General features: G+C 43.1%; 1 protein-coding gene across 10 annotated transcripts in view; it reads right to left on the bottom strand.

The window, feature by feature from the left end:
- MGA (MAX dimerization protein MGA) overlaps positions 1-21,767 on the bottom strand; it is a 118,660-nt gene that overhangs the window by 71,820 nt on the left and 25,073 nt on the right. For 9 of the 10 annotated variants that reach the window (XM_055130552.1, XM_055130555.1, XM_055130556.1 and 6 more), the window contains exon 2: positions 7,741-8,864. In XM_055130552.1, coding sequence (XP_054986527.1) covers positions 7,741-8,798 — 1,058 coding nt within the window. In that variant the 5' untranslated portion in view covers positions 8,799-8,864. Of the gene's footprint in view, positions 1-7,740; positions 8,865-18,580; positions 18,698-21,767 lie in introns of those variants that run through there. The other variant, XM_055130553.1, reaches the window with a different exon arrangement.

Here is a 21,767-nt window from a genome sequence, read left to right as displayed (position 1 = left end):
AATAGCCCCAGAACATCACCAGGTATGGCACAAAAACAAAATTTACATACAAAAATCTCCAACAAAATATCGGCAAATTGAGTATGACAACCTATTATTGTGATATTATTATCACAATTCTATTATTGTGACCATGTACTACTTACTCAAGGAATACAAGGCAGAGAGCATTTACAGAAGCCATCTCCTCACTCCCCAACAACAAAACAAATATACCCCACCTCAATGAATATAGGATAATTAGATAAAATTCAACACTTTTTTGGTGGAGGTGGGAGCAAGGCCACACCTGTCAGTTTTCAGGGACCACACTCAACAGTGCTCAGAGTACCATAAGCGATGCCAGAATTCAATCCAGTGTCAAGGCTGCAGCCATAAACTAGGCAAGTGCCTTAACCTTTATACTATCTCTCTAATCCCTCAACACACATTGTTAACAATTCTAGAAAAACTAAACCTAAGTTATACTTTCTCAAGTGGTAGAGACTGTCACAAGGGTTGAAGCCACAGTACTGCTAGTAGGGGGTTTGCCTTGGACACAGCTCACCTAGGTTTGATCATCTGCACCCCATATGGTCCCCTGAGCACTGCCAGTAGCGACCTCTGAGCAGAATCAAGAGTAACCCCAGAGCACTGCCGGGTATGGCCAAAAACTAAAGATTATTACAAAAAGGCCAAAGACACAGTACAGCAGATAGGGCTCTTGCCTTGCACTCAGCCAACCCAGTTTCAATCTCCAGCACCACATATGGTCCCTCCTGAGCTTCACCAGGAATATCTTGACTCTGTACAGAATCAGGAATTTACTGCAGGAGTGCCTCATCTCGAAAAATAAGATTAGGAGCTAGAGCAATAGTACAGCAGGTAGGGCATTTGCCTTGCACACGGCCAAACCAGGTTCCATCCCTGGCATCCCATATGGTCCCCAGAGCACAGCCAGGAGTAATTCCTGAGTGCGGAGTCAGGAGGAAGCCCTGAGCATTGCAGGGTATGACCCAAAAAAGCAAAAATAAATAAATAAGATTTTAAAAGTCCTACAGACATTATAGCATCCAACAATGAGCAGTGACCATGAATGAACACTCAAAATTTGGCTTCAACATCACTGTATCACTGTCTCCCCGTTGTTCATCGATTTGCTCAAGCGGGCGCCAGTAACATCATTTGTCCCTGTCGCATGCTAATATAGCCCAATGGTGTCTGCTCGCTCCAGGAACACGAGAACCACATTGTTGTTACTGTTTTTGGCATATCAAATACATCATGGGTAGCTTGCCAGGCTCTACCGTGTGGGCGGAGATTCTGCATCGCTCTCTTCTGGGAGCTTTGTTTTATAGTCTCTGGATCTTGGCTATTAATGAGCTTACATGGCCCTGGGGGCAGTTTGTGGGTGTGACTGCCAAGCTACTAGAAAACTGGGATCTGAGTGGAGGAGGGCCAATCCCAATTCAAGCAGGCTTGGAGATCTCAGCCACGAGTCCCATATACCTGGGTTCCTCCGCCGGTTACTTCATGGGTGAGGCTCGTCCGTGCCTGTGGAGATTGCCTTGAACATGGCTGGGACTGAGTTCTGGAGGTTTTCAGCTGTCAGGGCTCTGCATGGGGCAGGGAGGGAAACTCAACCTGCCCCCCTTCCACCCCCAGGTGAAGACAGCCTGGGGCAGGGGCAGGAGACTCTGCCTGGCTTCAACATAGTACCAGAAAACCACTAAATGCAAAAGGGCAAGCAAAGATAGTCCAAAAGGAAGTTCTGCACTCTATATGTCTCTTCATTTGGATGTATTCTTTAATAACAAAACTGTACTAAATATAGTGAATTAGTGAACCTGAGGGGACAAGGGGACCTGTGAATTTATAGCCAACTGGTCAAAAGTCAATTTGCAGTCAATTCCTGTAGCTTGGTGACTCCAATTGTGGCTAAGATATGAAGCAGTGGTGCTGAGGGGACTATGCCATCATTGAACTCAGAAGTCTGACACTAACTCTGAACTGTTAAGTGTTAGAACTGAACTGCAGTAAACCAACTGCTGTTAGAATAGTACTACTTTGACATATAATTTTATCTTTGACATAAAATTTAAGACTGTGTAGCCTCTGAAGAAATAAACAGAACAGTATGTTTTGAAAATTAAGAATTTGACAAACAGGGAAAAGCTGAAGGAAATCTCACTGCAACAATCTAAGAAATACACCAGATAGTCAGAAAAACTAGGGCAGGGAAGATAGCTCAAAGGGCCAGAGCACATGCCTGGTATGAACAGGGTGCCAGAGGTCAAGCCACTCCACCACACAACCTCCTGAGCATTACTTGGTGTAGCAATGGTGGTCTCCAGAACCACTGGGAAGACTCAAAAGAGGCAATATTAAACACATTAAAGATAAGAAACAGGCAGTTAATATGATTCTTTGCCTTAAAGTGCTTAATCTGCATGCACAAGCTGTGAATTCAAACCTGGATAACACGGGCAAGCACTGAGGCTATATTAACAGCTCTGCATTCAGAGAACCAAGCAAGAAAGAGCAAGATGACTCAGTGACTGAGTAAACACCATGGGAAAGCTGCAGCAGAGAACTTGATAGCTAGTATACTGTGCAGGCATCTATGCCAGGGCTATGAGACAATCCTCACTGCCCCATGTCTGGGGTCCCTCGCAAAGAGCAAAAAAAGTAATAGGTAAGAAACAACAATAAGGGTCTGGAGTGATAGTACAAAGGGTAAAGCATTTGTTTGACCTGGGTTAGATCCCCAGCATCCACTATGGTCCCCTAAGCACTGCCAGGAGTAATTCCTGAGTGCAGAGCCAGTGCAGAGCCAGTACCTTAGCATCGTGGGGTGTGACCCAACCCCCCCAACCCACAAAAATAAACAATAAATAATTTTAGAAAAAGATCTAACCACCAAGATAGAATCTGGAATTTGCACTATAAAGCTAAGCTAACTAAAATAATGTAGCTCAAGTGGCAGAGCAAGCATATACCTAGCATAGGTAAGGTTTTGCATTTAAACCCTGGTATAGCATGGCTCCCCCAAGCACAGCCATCCCAGGCTGGCTCATAAGCACTGGGAGGAGCCCAAGCACAGCACCACCAGGTGGAGCAACAAGAAAGTAATCGCCCTGCTGTTCTAGCCCTACTAGTGAGGGAGAAAAAAAGGGAGGGCGGGAGGAGAGAGGGAAGATGAGACATAGTAATAGATTTAGCCAATGAGATAAAACTTTTTTTTTTTTTTTTTGGTTTCTGGGCCATACCCAGCCAGCCATACTTGAGGCTTACTCTGTGCTCAGGGATCATTCCTGGCAGGGCTGTAGACCATATGGAGTGCCTGGGGTCAAAAGCAGGTCAACCATGTACAACCATGTACACCCTACTCACTGTACACTCTGACCCCAAGGAGATAAAAGACTCAACACTGAAAACTACTCAACTTTCTTAAAAGGAAAAAAATCTAAAGACCTAAATACACACAAAAACATTTCATGTCCATGGATTAGAAAACATTTTAACAACAGTATCCAAATGAGATACTTAGAGATTCAGTATAATTCTTATCAAAATGCCAGTGTGTCTTTCCAGAAGAAAAACTGATACTAAAATTTAAATGAATTTTTTTTAAAAAAGTAAAATTTAAATGAAATTTAAAAATATACAACTAGTCAAAACAATTGGGGGAGGCAGGAGGAAAAGTTGTAGATTCACTATTTAGAATTCAAAACATAGGGCATATTCTTCAAACCCATGTTCTCCCTTGAACATGTCACCCTTTCTTTGCTTCCCTATTTCCACTCTAAAGCCTAGTTTTTGTCCTGTGACACATATTCTCCCATTCTTTCCTTGCACATCTTTCTAAGCCACGTTTTGTTCAATAAAAACTACTTTGCTTTACTAACAAATATAAATAAAATTTTAATCAATGGCTGAATAAATAGCAGTAATCCTATATATTTATAAATAAAATTCATAACTTATAAGGATATAATTAAGATATTGTATTACAACATAAGGATGGACATACAGATCAACAGATTAGAGAGCCCAGAAAGAAACCCTCACAGTATATAACAACTCATACTCAACAATAGATAGGCATTCTAGCCAACAAATAATACAGTAATAACTGCTATAAAGACCTTAAAAGACCAAAACAATCTAAAATACTAAGATAATGGGGGCCAGAATAAAAGCATAGCAAGTAGGACACTTGCCTTGCATGTGGCCAAGCTGGTTTCAATCCCTGGCACCCCGACATGGTCACTGAGCACTTCGAGGAGTAATCCCTAAGTGCAGAGCCAGGAGTAAGCTAAGCCTGAGCACTTCAGAGTGTCACACAAAAAACGAGAGAGGAAAAAAAAAACACAGACACAAAAATCCTCAGCAAATTAAAATAATTAAATTATCATAACCAAGTGAGATTTATCACACATGTGCAAGACTGGTTCAATATTTGAAAACAGACTGATATAATTCACCTGATCAACAGACATAAAAGAAAAATCATAGTTCTATCAAGAGAGCTTTTAAAAAGTAGTTGGCAAAATTCAACACTAATTCATAAGGTAACTTTCTCAATGAAATTTAATTTTATTCATTTTTAATATTTTTTAAATTGCATCACTGTGAGACAGATCCTTAAAAAGTTGTTCATGATTAGGTTTCAGTTATGATGTTCCAACACCCAACCCTCCACCAGTGTACATTTCCCAGCACCAGAATCCCCAATTTCCTTTCCAACACCTCCCAGGTCTGCCTCTATGGCAGGCACTTTCTCAATGCAATTTAGAACACCTAAACTATTTTTAAAAATCTACTGAAGAGGGGCTGGAGCGATAGCACAGCGGGTAAGGCGTTTGCCTCGCATGCAGCCAACCCGGGTTCGATTCCCAGCATCCCATATAGTCCCCTGAGCACCGACAGGGAGTAATTCCTGAGTGAGCCAGGAACAACCCCTGGGCATCGCTGGGTATGACCCAAAAAGCAAAAAAACAAATCTACTTAAGATTTTTTTCCATCATACTAGATGAGAAATTAGAAGCTTTCCCATGAAGATTAGGTACAAAATAAGGATATCCTCTAAACATCCTTTTCAGCACTATACCAAATCTCTGGACATGTAGTAGGACAACCAAAGGAAATAAAATAAAAGGGGGAAGAAGAGGGGGGCTGGAGTGATAGCACAGCGGGTAGGGCGTTTGCCTTGCACTCGGCCGACCCGGGTTCAAATCCCAGCATCCCATATGGTCCCCTGAGCACCGCCAGGGGTGATTCCTGAGTGCATGAGCCAGGAGTGACCCCTGTGCATTGCTAGGTGTGACCCAAAAAGGAAAAAAAAAGGGGGGGTAGAAGAAAACTGCAAATTACAGACCGCTTATGTAGAAAACCCAAGACTCTAAAAAAAAAAAAAAAAATTCTGGGACTAATAGTAATTATAGCAAAGTTGGTGGACAGAAGGTTAAGATACAGAAGTCAGGGCCAGAGAGATAGGGCACTTGCCTGGCACATAACTGACCAGGGCTCAATCTCTGGTACCACATTCCTAGTTCCACTGGGAGTGATCCTTGCTGGTGTGACCCAAAAATCAAAAACAAACCCCCAAAATTAAAAAAAAAAAAAGTCAGATAGTACAGGGTGCATGACTTGCATGTGGCTGACCCTAATTTAATCCCTAGCACTACATGGTCTCCCAGTACCATCACATGCAGCCCTAGAGGCATCTGAGCACTATCAGATGTGACCACAGAAGCCCTGCAAGCAACACTGTGCATCCTCAGATCCTGACTGCACTATCTCTCCCTGACACCTCCCCTCCCCCAACAGTGTTTTCTTAGAAATTTTTGTAAGCTCTGAACATGCATAAGGAATTTAAATACATACTACCACATCAAAGCAATATAAAAGATAAAAAAGGCTACATTCTATATGATTACAACTACTTGACAACTACAATTACAACTACTGTTCGATTCCCAGCATCCCATATGGTCCCCCAGCACCGCCAGGAGTAATTCCTGAGTTCATGATCCAGGAGAAACCCTTGTGTATCCCCAGATGTGACCCAAAAAAAGAAAAAAGAAAAAAAAAAAACAAGGGAAAGATACAGAAATCATAAAAATATCAGTGGTTGCCAGAGGTTGGGAATAAGAAGATTAATGGGTGGAGCACAGAATTCTTGAGATTAATGAAAATTAACTGTGCATGATACTGTATTGGTGGGTACGTGTAGTGTTATTTGTCCAAACCACCTGAATGTACAACACCACAAGTAAACCTTGACTCTGGTTGATTATCATGTATCAAACTAAGTTCATTAACTATTTACAACTGTACAACTGTACAAGTCCAGAAGAGGTATTTATAATTTAGGGAGGCTGGGGCTGGAGTGATAGCACAGTGGGTAGGGCATTTGCCTTGCTTGCAGCCGACCCAGGTTCAATTCCCGGCATCCCATATGGTCCCCTGAGCACTGCCAAGGGTAATTCCTGAGTGCAGAGCCAGGAGTGACCCCTGTGCATCATCGGGTGTGACCCAAAAAGTAAAATATATATATATATATATACACACACACACATATATATATAAAATTTAGGGAGGCTATGCATGCATATTTGAGGAATGGGTATACGAGAAATTTTTAACTTCTCAATTTTACTATGAACCTAAACAATCTCTCAATAATATCTGATAATAATTTTAATAAAATGCTCTAAGACATCTATTTTAATATTTAATAACCTTCATCTTACTTTTCTTATCAACTTATGAGTTAGTATGCCCACAGAGTAGAAAATCCTGAAATATTAGACATAAGCAAATAAAATTAACAAATCTCTTGTTGTTTTGTTTGTCATAATTTGGAGTCCTCCTTTTCTGTTTCCCAACTAATCAAAAATCACAGGGGCAGGGCTAGAGCGATAGCACAGCGGGTAGGGTGTTTGGGTAGGGTGCTTGCCTCGCATGCAGCTGACCCAGGTTCGATTCCCAGCATCCCATATGGTTCCCCCAGCACCACCAGGAGTAATTCCTGAGTTCATGATCCAGGAGAAACCCCTGTGTATCCCCAGGTGTGACCCAAAAAATGGAAAAAAAAAAAATTACAGGGGCTGAAGCCATAGCACATCGGGTAGGGTGTTTGCCTTGCATGGGGCTGACTCGGGTTCAATTTCCAGCATCCCATATGGTCCCCTGAGCACTGCCAGGAGTAATTCCTGAGTGCAGAGCCAGGAGTAACCCCTGTGCATCGCCAGGTGTGACCGAAAAAAAGCAAAATATAAATAAATAAAATAAATATAATAAAGTAAAATAAAAATTACCTATGTGTTTATCAAGTAAGTCATAAGTAAATTAATCAAATTCTAATCTAAATAAACAAAAAGTTCCTATTCTGAGATATCTAATTTGTCTACAATTCTAGGCTCTGAAACTATGTGATATTCATTACAAAAAATGAACTGTCAGGCTGGAGTGATAGTACAGCGGGTAGGGCATTTGCCTTGCATGCAGCCGATTTGAGCCCCAGTACACCCAGCACCGCCAGGAGTAATTCCTGAGTGCAGAGCCAGGAGTAACCCCTGAGCATCACTGGGTGTGATCCAAAAAGCCAAAAAAAAAAAAAAAAAAGGTCACTTCACAGAATGTGGGTAAAGTATTTTATATTTATCAGTATATAGTGAATAAAGTCCATATCCATACAATCAATATGCTAAAACCAAAATTTTTTTTAGTCACAAAGAGAAAAGTATTACATACCTTTCAGAAACCTCTTGCTTCATTTGAGGAGCTTCAAGTGCTGAATCAACATCCATGAAATCAAGGAAATCTTGTTTACTATTAAAGGAATGCTTTTCCAAACCCTTTCCTGCTGTTTCATCCGTGGATGAAGGATCCAAATCATTTAGCTGTATCTCTGATCCTTCACCTTCTATAAGACGGACACGTTGACCAGGAGAACTGGGAACACTATTCCCTTCTTGGTCAGGGCTGTTCTTTTGTTTTCCATCTCTCTGGGGCTTACTATTTAGCCCATCATCCCGAAAGCCCTTAGCAAATGGATTGTAATCTATTTTCAGCTGAGTAATCTGAATATTCTGATAAGCTGTTACTGCAAAAAATTCAGTCTGTGGGAAAGTAAAAGTGTGCACACCAGGACCATTTAACTGTATCACTTCAGTAGCCTTCTCTGCAGGCACCAAATGAAGCCTTGGCAGGTAGCGATGCATAGAATGTAAGATGATGTGCCCTTCCTGGTCCAGTGTATTGTTGGTAAGCTTGAGTTTATAGAAAGATACTGGTTGATGCATCCAATAATGACCTGTGGAAGGTGATTCTGGATGAATAAAAACCCTCCCCAAAACATGGGGCTCAGCTTTCCCACTGGGTTCCCACCAGCGACCATTCCACTTATAACGATGATTATCCACAGGAGATATATCCATGACAAGGATATACTTCATATTTGAATCTAAGCCTGTTATCCAGTAACGACAGTAGGGAAACATTCGTCTTCCCTGCTTGGTCAGAATCATCTCTGTGCTTCGATGATAGAACTCATTCCACATACTATTGTTATCCAAGGTGACAGTGATTCCTCCCACCGTACAATCAGCTGGTAGGCATATTTTCCCTTTAGATTTTCCTGCCGATGACACACTGCTAGCCAAAGCACAAGCATCCCGATTAGTAACCAAAATTCCTTGATCAGTTTTGCCATTTCCTGGCGGTTTTAGGATGACAAAGAAGGTGGGTGTGGCTCCGGCCACTGTCCCACCATCTTGATTAGCCAATATAATCTGCTGTTTCTCCTCCATGATTCCAGTAGGAAACTCAGTAGTCAGATAACTATAGTCACCACATAGTCACAATGGCCTCCCAGCCTAAAAATAACAAGACAAAAACTCTTAATCAAGTGAATAATTAACAGAAATTAAAGAATTATGATATTCTGAAACTTTTTTTTTTAATCCTCCATGCAGTATCAGGGATCAAACTCGGGGCCTCACACAGTAAAGTGCGTTAAAACTAAGTTATATTTCCAGAACCTAAATTCTTTGGGTTTTTTTTTTTGCCCCTCTGGTTTCTGTGCCACACCTGGCTATGCTCAGGGTTTACTCCTGGCTCTGTCAGTGATCAATCTTGGTGGGGTTCAAGGGACACGCGGAATGCTAAGAATTGAACCCAGGTCAGTCACTTGCAAGACAAGCACACTACCCGCTCTAATATCCACAAATACACATAAATTGTAAGACTTTGCATCATCTATGTTTTTCTGAATCTACATAAGGAAATTCATCCTAATTATCTTTTTAAGGTTTATTTCCTTCTAGCTAGCTAAAATTACTCATACCCGTGTCTACCAATTCACTATAAATACTATAATCTCATAACAACAAGCTGAAGCATGTTCAATATAGAACTACACAAAAGTACTAAACTTCACAAAAATTTAAGATTACAAAGTCATTTGCATTTTTCAATTTGCATTTTAAAAGAACCTCAACACTGAATTAGAGGGATTTCTTTACATAGTAAATTGAGTGAAAATATGCTTTAGGGCTCAAAAGACTGGAACATATACTTAGAATGCAGAAAGTCTGAGGTACTTCTAGCACATGGTCCCCAGAGTACTGCTAGGAGAGACCCCCAAGCACAGAACTCAGAGTAGCTCCTAATCATCAGCAGGTGTGGCCAGATTCAAAAACAATTCATTCTTTCCCTTTTAACTTTCATTTTACCATTGTACAGAATTAGCCTAGCCCTGTATAACGGCACTGACATGGGCTCATAAGTAAGTAAAATGCTAATTTGCAAGGATATACATTAAAAGAAGTCATGATAAATTACTGAAACTTACTGAGGAACTGTTGTTTCCACAATTTACACTAAAAAAAAAATCCAGATAAATCAAGCATTTAATCCCATGTCCCCAAGGCCTCATATAATTATTTTTAATTCTTAAATCCTGAGAAAAGTGTTTTGATAAGTAGGGCACAAAACCTAGAAGCAAATAAAAAAAAAAAAACATAAACTTTCATTCTGGCAACAATAAACCAAGCAAAATTTAAAAACAAATGACTAACTGGGAAAAGGTATTTCAATTTTCATCATTAACAACTCATTGCCCTAATAGAAAATAGGTCTATACAAATCAACAAACTAAAAGTCAAAGCAATCAAGAGTAAATGACTATGAAAATGTACAGGGCTTTGAATATGAGAAATGAATATTAAAATCATTCTGAAATACTGCTTTACTGATAGACTGGCAAAAATCAAATTCTGGCAGAGGTGTTATAAGGGTACATGTTAACCAGTGGTATCATCTATGTTGAATAATTGAGATGAGTAAGGTAATTTTCTAGGATATGGAGGCAACTTGAAAGTACCAAAAGCACAAATGCATATATCTTGCAAAACTGCAGTTCTTCTACTCTTTATCCTAAATAGTACACACGTGCTCACACACACACAAATCCATGCTAAATTACATGTACGATTATTCTCTGAATTCATTTGTTTAAAGTTTTAGGCACCATGATTTACATCACTATATGTATAAGGGCTTTATACACACAGTGTTTCATGAATTTTCTTTTATAACAGTAAAACATTGAGTGAGGGGAAGGTCATCAGACAGAATGGGTAGGTGGGCCAGAGAGTATAGCGCTTAAGAAACTTGCCCTGTAGACACCTAACCCAATTTCAATCTCCAGCACCCCATATGGTCCCCAGGTCCTGCCAGACAGAAGTGATCCCTGAGCACAGAAGGGGGTGGAGGGGAAAGGTCAAAGCATCATCAGGTATAGTCCCCAGCTGCAGAAAAAAGAATGATTAGTGATAGAGTAAGAGAGCATGTTTTACAAGCAGGAGTCCTGGATTTAATCCCTTGTGCCAGTCTACCCAGTTCCAACCCAGCAGTCTAACCCCTAAGCACCAGTGTGCAGCCCAAACAACCTGACAGTGCTACAGTGACAGGTGCTACATTTTAATTTAAAAACAAAACAAATTTTATCTTTCATCAGAACCACTAGCAAGCAACATACAGTATGAATTTCACCTCTTCACACAGGACTTCATACAGAGATGAATTACCTATCTCCTCTCCAAAATTGATCCAAAATAATTTACTGGACTGAAAACAGTAACCTTTTTTAAAATCAAGACTTCAAACTTTTCCTATCATGCTAAATTTTTTAAAACTGAAACATGGGGATGAGATAGCTCAGAACTGAAGCAAACTGAAGCATGCAGGTGAGATCTTGGGTTTAGCTGAATCCCTGCAACACCATGGTTCCCCAGTAACTCCACCTGCACCATTGGGAATAGCCTTCCCCCAAGGCAAGATTTTGTATGATCACGCTCAGAAAAAAATGAAAACCCATTTTCTAATACTGCACTGTAGCACTGTCATCCCATTGTTCATCGATATGCTCGAGCGAGCACCAGTAATGTCTCTATGTGAGACTTGTTGTTACTGTTTTGGGCATATCAAATATGCCACAGGTAGCTTGCCAGGCTCTGCTGTGCGGGTGGGGTACTCTCGGTAGCTTGCCGTGCTCTCCACGGACGGAGGAATCGAATCCGAGTCGGCCACATGCAAGGCAAACGCGCTACCCGCTGTGCTATTGCTCCAGTCCAGTATTTTCTAATACAATTGTACTAATACCCAGACAAGGAAGAACAAAGCTCTCCTCTGATTTGAATTTTATTTTTACTTTTTGGGTCACATCTGGCGATGCATAGGGGTCACTCCTGGCTCTGCACTCAGGAACCATTCCTGGTGGTGCTCAGGGGACCATATGGGATGCTGGGCAAATGTCCTACCTGCTGTGCTATCGCTCCAGGCCCTGAATTTTATTTTTAAAGATCAAATTTAAGGTGGTTCTTTTCAAAAGGTGTCAAGTTTAGGGCAACAAAATTGATTTCCTAAAACCACCAACTTTGGCAACACCTATCAGGGGTTATTAAAAATAAAATAGGTTTTAAAGTCACAAGTAAGAAGATAGTACAGCAGGTAGGGTGTACTATCTTGCACGCAGCCAACCCAGATCCTCCATGCACCATCAGGAGTGATCCCTGAGCACAGAACCAGGAGTAATATTTGAGCAACGCCCAGATGTGGCCCAAAATTAAACAGAAAAGTCACAAGTAAGTTCACTTTGTAAAACAGCAAAGTTTTAGAGGATTCACAGGAACTAATACTTCTAACAATGCAAACTCCTCTTTCTGTATTTAGTTCATTAAATTCAAAATTCTGTTACAAATCAAGTATTTCTGTAAGCACTTATGCAAAGCATTCTTATCAAGTGCACTTTAATATGACTAAAAGGACAAAGACTTAACAGGATAGGGGTGGAGGAGGTGATAAGCTATCCCAAACCTATGAAATCTAAGTTTCAGGATTTCTTTGTGTACGGGGAACCACACCTACATCTACACACAGTGGATTCAGTAGGTGCTGAAGGCCACCAGGGCAACACTAAACAGTACCTCTGGCAGTGCCAGAGATGGAACTACTTTGGTGCCAGAGACAAACATGTGTGAGCCACATCCCAATCAGTAAGTTTACAGGACTTCTTTCCTAAGAAAAAAAAGAAAGAGAAAGGAAGAAAAGGTAAAGATAAAGGCAAGGGAAAGGCAAGGAAAGGAAAGGAAAGGAAAGAAAAGGAAAGGGGGGGGGAGAGGAGGGGAAGGAAGGGGTGTGTAAGGGACAAGAACAACCACTCTTCTCTTTTGAGTCTCCAGAGTTCAGCACCAGGGTTTGATATACTTGAGAGGTCATCAGGGACACAACCAGGAATTTGGGAGCCATGCCACAGTTGTTATTCAGAAACTCACAGACTAATCAGATAGGCTCTACCATTAGAAAAGTTTTGTTGTTTTTTTTTTTTGGGGGGGGAGAAGGGGTGCAGTTAGGCCACATTCACCAGTACCTAGGGGGTTAATACAGGCTCAGTGCTCAAGGGTCTCTACCTACTCAGTACTTAAATAACCACATGGTGCCAGGCATCAAACCTGGGCCTTTCAAATTCAAAAGATGTGTTTAGCATATTGAGTTCTCTCTTCAGCAAATTCAAGATTTTTCCACACTTTACACTGTCAGGGCTGGAGCAATAGTATAGTGGGTAGGGCGTTTGCCTTGCACTCGGCCAACCCAGGTTCGATTCCCAGCATCCCATATGGTCCCCTGAGCACTGCCAGGGGTAATTCCTGAGTGCAGAGCCAGGAATGACCCCTGTGCTTCGCCGGGTGTGACCCAAAAAGCAAAAAAAAAAAAAACATTTTATACTGTCACTGTCATCCCATTGCTCATCGATTTGCTCGAGCGGGCACCAGTAACATCTCCATTTTGAGACTTGGTGTAACTGTTTTTGGCATATCAAATACACCACAGGTAGCTGGCCTGGCTCTGCCATGTAGGCAAGATACTCTTGGTAGCTTGCTGGGCTCTCCGAGAGGGACGAAGGAATCGAACCTGTGTCGGCCACATGCAAGGCGAACGCCCTACATAGCACAACATTTTATATAATACTAAAATCTTGGTCCATTAAAAAAAAAATTTTAATTAAGACAAATTCCATACAAAGTTAAGGTTGGAGCAATAGTACAGGGTATTAAAACATAATCATACAAGACAGAAGACATAATCTTGGACGTGGGAAACCCTGGTTTCATCCCCAAGGATCCCTGAGATGGCCCAGAAATATCCAGCATTACAGGCTATTATGCAGGATAAGTACCTTGGACCCTCAGGTCTGGACTCTCTCCTCTGGAATCTAACTGAAGGACAACCTGACTGAAAAATCACCAGAAGGTGCCCCACAGCCTGAGTACATCTAGGGAGGACCAAGGCAGGTGGGAGAGAAGTAGGAAGAAAAAAGGTTTCAGAGAAATGGAGAGGGAGATGTAACAGAGTGAGAGAGACAGAAAATTTTAACCAAAACTTTATTACTCTGAACTTTAAAAATGTTAATCTATGAAATGTTCAAATTCAACTGAGTTTATTGTTAGACTTAAACTGAAAGGGCTGGAGCGATAGCACAGCAGGTACGGTGTTTGCCTTGCAGGCAGCCGACCCGAGTTCGATTCCCAGCATCCCATATGGTCCCCTGAGCACTGCCAGGGAATAATTCCTGAGTGAGCCAGGAGTAACCTCTGTGCACTGCTGGGTGTGACCCAAAAAAGCAAAAAAATAAAAATAAACTGAAGCAGAATTTCTAACCATATAGATTCCAAATTTTCCCTTCAAACAAAATTGGTGCAGAAAAGTGAGACTGCCCTATTTACATTCAGTATTCACTGAAGCTGGAGCAATAGTATAGCAGGTAGAAAGTTTGCTTTCCACATAGCAGACCCAGGTTCAATCCCCTGCACCGAATATGGTTCCCCAAGCACCGCCAGAAGTAATCCCTGAGTGCAGAGCCAGAAGTGAGGCCTGAGTACTGCCACATGTGGCACAAAAATAATAAAGAAATAAATTGTTATAGGTATCTAATAACTCTTAAGTAAAACTGCATGAGAACAGAAAAAAGAACTTTCAGACACAAAGGACAAAAACTTCATCAAAATCATTCCGTGATCAAAATATAAAAAGCCAAAGACCTGATTTATAACCAAAACAATATGTAGCTAGACCTATACAATGTTACTAATTTCAGAAAAATATAATATTTCACATTAATCTTTTTTTTTTCCTTTTTGAGTCACACCTGGCGATGCACAGGGGTTACTCCTGGCTCATGCACTCAGGAATTACTCCTGGCGGTGCACAGGGGACTATATGGGATGCTGGAAATCGAACCTGGATCGGTTGAGTGCAAGGCAAACGCCCTCCCCGCTGTGCTATCGCTCCAGCCCCATATTTCACATTAATCTTTTTTTTTTTTCTTTTTGGGTCACACCAGCGATGCTCAGGGGTTACTCCTGGCTTTGCACTCAGGAATTTACTCCTGGCGGTGCTTGGGGGACCATATGGGATGCCGGGGATTGAACCCGGGTCGGCCGCGTGCAAGGCAAACGCCCTACCCGCTGTGCTATCGCTCCGGCCCCTCACATTAATCTTTAAGTAGATTCTACATCAAGTAGAGATCTATGTTTTTCAGAGACTATATGAATTTTTCTCTTCACAGTGATTAGATTCACTATCATACAAAATACTACTCTAAAATCTAAGACTATTTTTCCGCCTCTAGGACAACCTTAACCAACTGAACAGGAAAAAAATGCATATATATTTTTTTTTAAAGAAATAAATTTTTACTCAGCAAGATTCTTTAAAATATTCTGTAAATGGCTCAAAAAAAGCTTTCATGGGGCTGGAGCAATAGCACAGCGGGTAGGGCGTTTGCCTTGCACGCGGCCGACCTGGGTTCTAATCCCAGCATCCCATATGGTCCCCTGAGCACCGCCAGGGGTAATTCCTGAATGAAGAAGAGCCAGGAGTAACCCCTGTGCATTGCCGGGTGTGACCCAAAAGTCCCCCCCCCAAAAAAAAAGCTTTCATAACAGACCCATGGTTTTGGTATGTATAACACGGGAGGTGGGTGGATCCCAGTTCGGTTTTTCAATATCAAGCATGTCTACATAAAATAACTACAACAAATGTACAATTTACATAAAGACAGTAAAGAATAAATGTTTAGTTGTGGAAGAAAAATACCCTACGGCAAAGAAAATGCTTTGTATGCAGGAACGTGGGTTTCCATCCCCAGCACCAAATGCCCCCGAATCACCAGTGGGTGTGCTCCCCAATTAAAAGAAAAAAAATCAAAAAGTAATAGAAATTTTGGGTCACTTTATGACATGTCTTATGTACACATATCTAGACATACATATATGCAAACACATACAAAAGATTTCACAAAGAATGTTTTCAGGTAAGGAAATGCATCAAGTTCCATTAGTAAACTGCTAAATTTTAGAGTTCCAATTCTACACGTCTTTTAATAGGTGACCTATTTGGAAAATGTTTAACTTACTCAAGCAATGACCCTCATATGAGTTACAAAATACACTAGTTTACTAAGCAGTTACCTAATTCAATGATTCATGTTCTTAGTCCCAGGTTGTCCTTAGCCACCCCCGAAAACAAAAAAACACCAAATCATTACTTTACAAACACAAAATATTCAAATGAGGTCAACCCATACTGAATATCTTAAAGCTTGCTAAAACTAATTACAACCCAGCTGTAGAGATAGCACAGGGGTTTAGGTGCTTGCCTTGCAAGCAGTCAACCTGGGTTCTATCCCCAGCATCACAAATGTTCCCCAGAAGATTGCCAGGATTACTCCTGAGCACAGTAGGGTGTGATCCAACCCCTCCTCCCAAGTAATAACCACTTTTCACACAACAAATGCAAAAATTACTGGAGGAGAGATGTAGTTGCATACCTAGCATATATAAAGCCCTGAGTTCCATTCCCTGCACCAAAAAATGTCTTACTACATATATTTTATAGGTACCAAGACTTCAGTTTCCACCCTAAAGTCTTAAAAAAAAACATAATTTGCATATAAAAGCAATAAGAAAATAATAGCAAACTTGTAGCAAAGACAGTAAAATAGACAACTATCAGGTCTTAATCATCAGATTTTATTAATCAAAGGCATTCTCTATTAATAAGCATTTAATTCAGATCTAATAAACTGAGCATTTTATCACCACCTCCAGACTACAAGCAAAATTTTCAACTTTTATCTGAAATGCTTTGGGTTTAAGGCACTGAACTTCGTTTTCCGATGAAGTACAAAGCACTCCCTTTCTCTCCCCAAGTGTCATTCGTTACTAGCTCCTGAACATTGTCTATTTTTAGGAATGGTCTCCAAATTACATTTCGGCTGGCAAGCTCGAGTCCCTAGCAGTGGCAGAGGTACAATCTGAAAAACTAACTTACAGAAGAAATATACAGGAATCAGTTACTCTGCTTAAGAAAAAGGAAGGCAAGCTATATACACGGAAGGCTGAAATGCCTCAAGACCTACTAAGCACGTGTTTTCGGTTAAGTGAACTCAACCCACGTACCCGATAAAAACAACGCTTCAGCGGCAAGCAGCACTAGATCTGATTCCAAGGATACGGGGGGGGGGGGGGGGGGAAGACTTCAGCCAGTCCGGGGAGGAGCAGGCGCCGTCGATTACCTAGGGCGCACAATCACTACTTTTCAGCTTTTCAACAGCACAGGCCAGCTGGCCAAGAACCACGTGAAGGGGGGAAAAAAAAGCCGCAAGGCAAGCTCTTCCGGGGAAGCAGAGTCCCGACGGGTCACGTGCCGCCCCGGAACCCCGGCCCGGCCCCCACCTATCGCGGGACCAAGCCGCATCCTGTTACCCTGGAGATTTCAGAGCCATCACTCCCCCGCCCCCACCCCAGCCCCTTCCCAGCGGCCGTCAAGCCGCCTCCGGGCGCTTTCCCTGAAGCCTCGCTGCGGCGTCGTGCCCAGAGAGAGACGGGGCTGGGAATGTTTTTCAGGGACTCCACGGCAGAAGCCTGCGATTCACAACAGGCAGACAGCGCACGGATGGGTTCCAGAGTTCTCCAGATCCACGTGTCTGCTCGGCGACGCGGGGAGAATATTTGAACCCTCTCAGTCAGTTACTTTACTCCCGTTGTTCTGCCTTCAGTCGCCCCACCTTTCAGCACTCGCACACCCGCGGTTCCACCCTCACCAGGAGGTATTTCCCAGGCAAAACAACCTTCACAGAGGACCGTGCCACTTGCCACTCACAACCCAGTTTGAAATGATTTGTAACTTCTCTTCCATAGATTCCTAAACTTTGGCTACAGGTGCTCGAGTTGGCTTACTTTATCCCCGGATTCACCTACCACGAGACCAGAATTTGACAATTTATCAGAAGCGGGGAGCCTCATCAACAGAGAAGTAGCCGAAGGCGCCCCACCAAGGGGGGAAAAATAGCACCTGTTCTTTCCACCTGTTCCCCCCCCCCACGCCCTCATTTCTACGCTTAGGAACCATCGGTCTTTTGTTTACCAAGTTCCCACTCCTAAGCAGCTCACTTCCTCGCCTGACTTCTTTATTAAATTCGCGGTCCCGCCTCAAACAACTACACCGGAAATTCCATGCCAGAAAAGACGTTTGTACAGGTGTCAAGACGCAGCATAACGCTCCTTAAAAGAGCGACGTCAGCACCGCTTCCCTCTTGAGTTTTGGAGCCCCAAAACCTAGGCTGCGAACAGCACCGCTCCGGCACCTAGAGCCCCGCGCCGGGCTGAAAACGTCACGGGATCGTACCATGTGGCGCGGCACCCCACGCACGCGAGGGCAAGGCGGCGCCATGGGCGCTTCTCACCCCGCCCGCCTCGTGGCCGCTCGCCCTGGCGTCGATGCTCCCAGTCCGCCGCGCGACGCGGAAGTGAGGCCGGGAACGCGCGCGAGGTGACATGCGCAGCCTCGCTCATGGGACCACAGGCGCGCGCCGAAGGCCGACCCGCGCAAGGCCCAGCCTGGCCGCGGCGTGCGAAGATCGCTCTGCACACCGCTTCTCACGCCGTTCACCCCAAAAGCTTCAAACTCTCGAAAAACTCCGATCGGGCCAGTACTAAAGCGAAGCCCGCCACCCGGGCCCAAGAGTTACCGTGCGGGGCGTGGCCGGCCTCACCCGGAGTCCTTCACATCCCGCTGGGGGCGGGTTATTCTGTGCGGTTCGCACACCGTGTGTCCGCTCCAGCTGAAGAGCCTGCGCGCGCACCGGACGTCCACGTCACCGCGCACGCGCTCCGACCCGCTCGGAGCCCGCCGCGCAAGCGCAAAGAGAGGCGAGAGCTGCGCCTCCCTCGCCCCTCCCCCAACACCAGGAGGCCAAACGGCCCCGGAGCCGCGGCGAGACCCTTGGGACCCGCCCCTGGAGCTAAAGCGGCGGCCTCTCCCGGTCTCGGCAACCCAGAAATGCCTGCTGAAGCTTCTAGAATGAAGGAAGACGAAGAAGAAAAGAGGCACCCCAGCTTCCTGAGCCTCGCACACGAAGCCTTCGTGACAACCGTGAAACCATTGCCCGCGGGCTTTCTCCGCCGAGCCTTCCACCCGTTCCCTGGGGCTGCTCGCCCGCCCCGCCCCTGCGGGCCCAGCCCCACCCACACGGGGCTCCGCAGCCCCCTAGGCTTCGCGAGCCGGTCAAAAGAATCTGAGACCTTCCTCCCCAAAGGGCTAAAGGCTTGGCTTGTGCCAACAGCACGAAACGTGGAAGAAACGACATGGAGAGGCCAGAGGTCGAGTCTGCAACATCCACCACAGAAGAATGCTAGGAAAGTTGGGGGGCGGGAGACCAGAAACCTTAACTACTTGAATGGGAAGGGAGGAAGTGGTGCCAATCATCTGACATTAAGGTGAAAGAAGATAAAGCAATTAAGACGTGGGCACAAGACTTTTGCACAATACTGCCTGAGTTTTTATTTCCTGTATATTTGAGGTGCAAGGAAAAATTACCGATTATCTATTGTGTCAGATGAACAACAAACTATTTCTCCCAAACATCAAAAATGATCTTTCTTCCTTACCCCTCACTTGTGGCTATTCTTCTGTGCAGCTAACGTTAGAGTAAAAAGCAAGAGGAAAAATGCAAATAAAATTAGGTAGTAAGAAGGCAGAAACTGGAGGGTTCATCTCCCATACTTTATTCAGAAGAATCACCAAGTATTGAGAAACTGCTACATGCTAGGCGACTCAGTATTAAATGCAGTGAAGGAGAATGAGGAGGTTTAAAGAAAGGAGCCAAGTGACTTATCCAACACTACTGGTCTGAGCTGGGGTCCAGATTAGGAACTTTCTCTAAATTCTCTTATTCCTATGAGAATATTCCTCACACCCTGGAAAGAAATTGTTGGAATTAGTACATTGGAAAAAGTGGGCTAAAGTTTAAAGACTTCTGAAGTTGCACTGAAACCTCTTTTCCAGCACTGTCCAACAAAAGCATTATCAGTGAAACAAATAATACCCCAAATCCTAGGCAAAACTGAAAAGTTTGACACCTTCTTCCTTAACCCAGGAACTTCTGTGGTGGAATCTACTGGTTCAGAATCTCCCATCTTACCCAAGAAAGCCTTCCTCTCAAAGGTAAGATTTCCTTATGTAGTATCTCCCCTCTAGCTGGGGAGTGAGTGACTGGTAAAATGTGCTTGCCTTGCGAGCATGAAGTCTAGAGTACCACTCTACCTCAACCTGTGAGCAAGGCAGCAGTGTGCACTCTCCAGAGCACCATCACCAGGTATGTGCAACCACAGCAGCTCAAGTGTGACCGGCCAATAAGCACCACAACCACACGTGACACCGCTGGTGATCACAACAGCCACGACACAGGAAAGGAGAAAAAATACTTAAATTTTACTTTAAAATTTCATTCTCTGAAACAAATTCTGTGGTGGCTTGGCATATGATTTTTTTTTTTTTTTGCTTTTTTTGGGTCACACCTGGCGATGCACAGGGGTCACTCCTGGCTCTGCACTCAGGAATTACTCCTGGTGGTACTCAGGGGACCATATGGGATGCTGGGAATCAAACGCAGGTGGCCGAGTGCAAGGCAAACACCCTACCCGCTGTGCTATTGCTCCAGCCCCAGCATCTGATTCTAAAGTGTGAATTAACTGATGACTGGTGAACACCCATGTCTACTGGTAGATGCATCCTCAAAGGCAATACAAATGAGAGCTCTAATTGGGAATCTGTGAAGACATCTTGGCAATTTGAGATTTTCATTGGCTAATCTCCCTATGCTAGTCAAATAATATGAAGTGTTAAGTCCTTAAACTCCACCAAACTCCACAGATTCAACATTAGATCTTTCTATAATTTATTTTAGGCACCATGGGTTAGAATACTGTTGATTATAGGATCTCATGCTTTACACAATCCAGCACTACACCCTCTCACAGAACACTAGACTTTTGATGGGAGAGATGATCTACTCATACTTTTTCAAAGTTGAGATCTGCCTAATTTATAAAGGACTATATACATATGTACTATAAAAAATCTGAAAACTTGTAAAATGATCTTCAGAGGGGTATTGAGCCACACCCAGCAGTGCTTAGGGGCTCCTACTGGCTCTGTTCACTGGGGTCCTCCTGACACTGTTTTAAATCTGAATTCAGTACAATAAAGACCATTCTTAAAAAAACTGCAGGTCAAAAAGATAGTACAGAGGCAAGATGCTTGCTTGTTTTCCATGTGGCTGACAAGTTCTATGCTAGGCACCATATGGTCTCCAGAGCACTGTCAGAGGAGTAAGCCCGAAGCACAGCTGGGTGTGCTTCCCTACCCAAAAAGGAGTAAGAGTTGCATACAGCCTAAACTATAAAACAGTCTTGAGTTTTACAAATAAAACAAACAAACAAACAAACCTTCACTGTCTAAAAAATCGTGTACACTAGATAGAGGGAAAAAAAGAGAAAGCCATACTTGTTTATATACAATCTGATTCTTGCCTACCTTTATAATACTACAAAACAACAATTCATTTAAGAGACAGAGTATTACTGGCTCCAGTACTTGAAACCTAGACAAAGGAATTAAAGATTCTTGTCCTCAGAGAACTAATCTACCCAGTGAAGTGCCCAATTAGCAAAGTAATATGATTAAAAGCATGTGTCAGAAAAGATGAAACGGACAGAAATGTGATATACTATTATCAACATCCATTAAGAAACATTCCCTATTTCATCATCCATTCAGAACAAGGACTCTTAAAGTTCAGGATAAACCTGTGCTTACCAGTAGATTGAAAGGACCTGCTTCCTCCGGTAGTGATTGATTACTACTTTATTTTCTTA

Source organism: Sorex araneus, chromosome 3, assembly GCF_027595985.1.
Source record: "Sorex araneus isolate mSorAra2 chromosome 3, mSorAra2.pri, whole genome shotgun sequence".
Lineage (NCBI taxonomy): Eukaryota > Metazoa > Chordata > Mammalia > Eulipotyphla > Soricidae > Sorex > Sorex araneus.
Note: the sequence above shows the minus strand (reverse complement) of the source record. Positions and strands in the feature narration are given on the sequence as shown.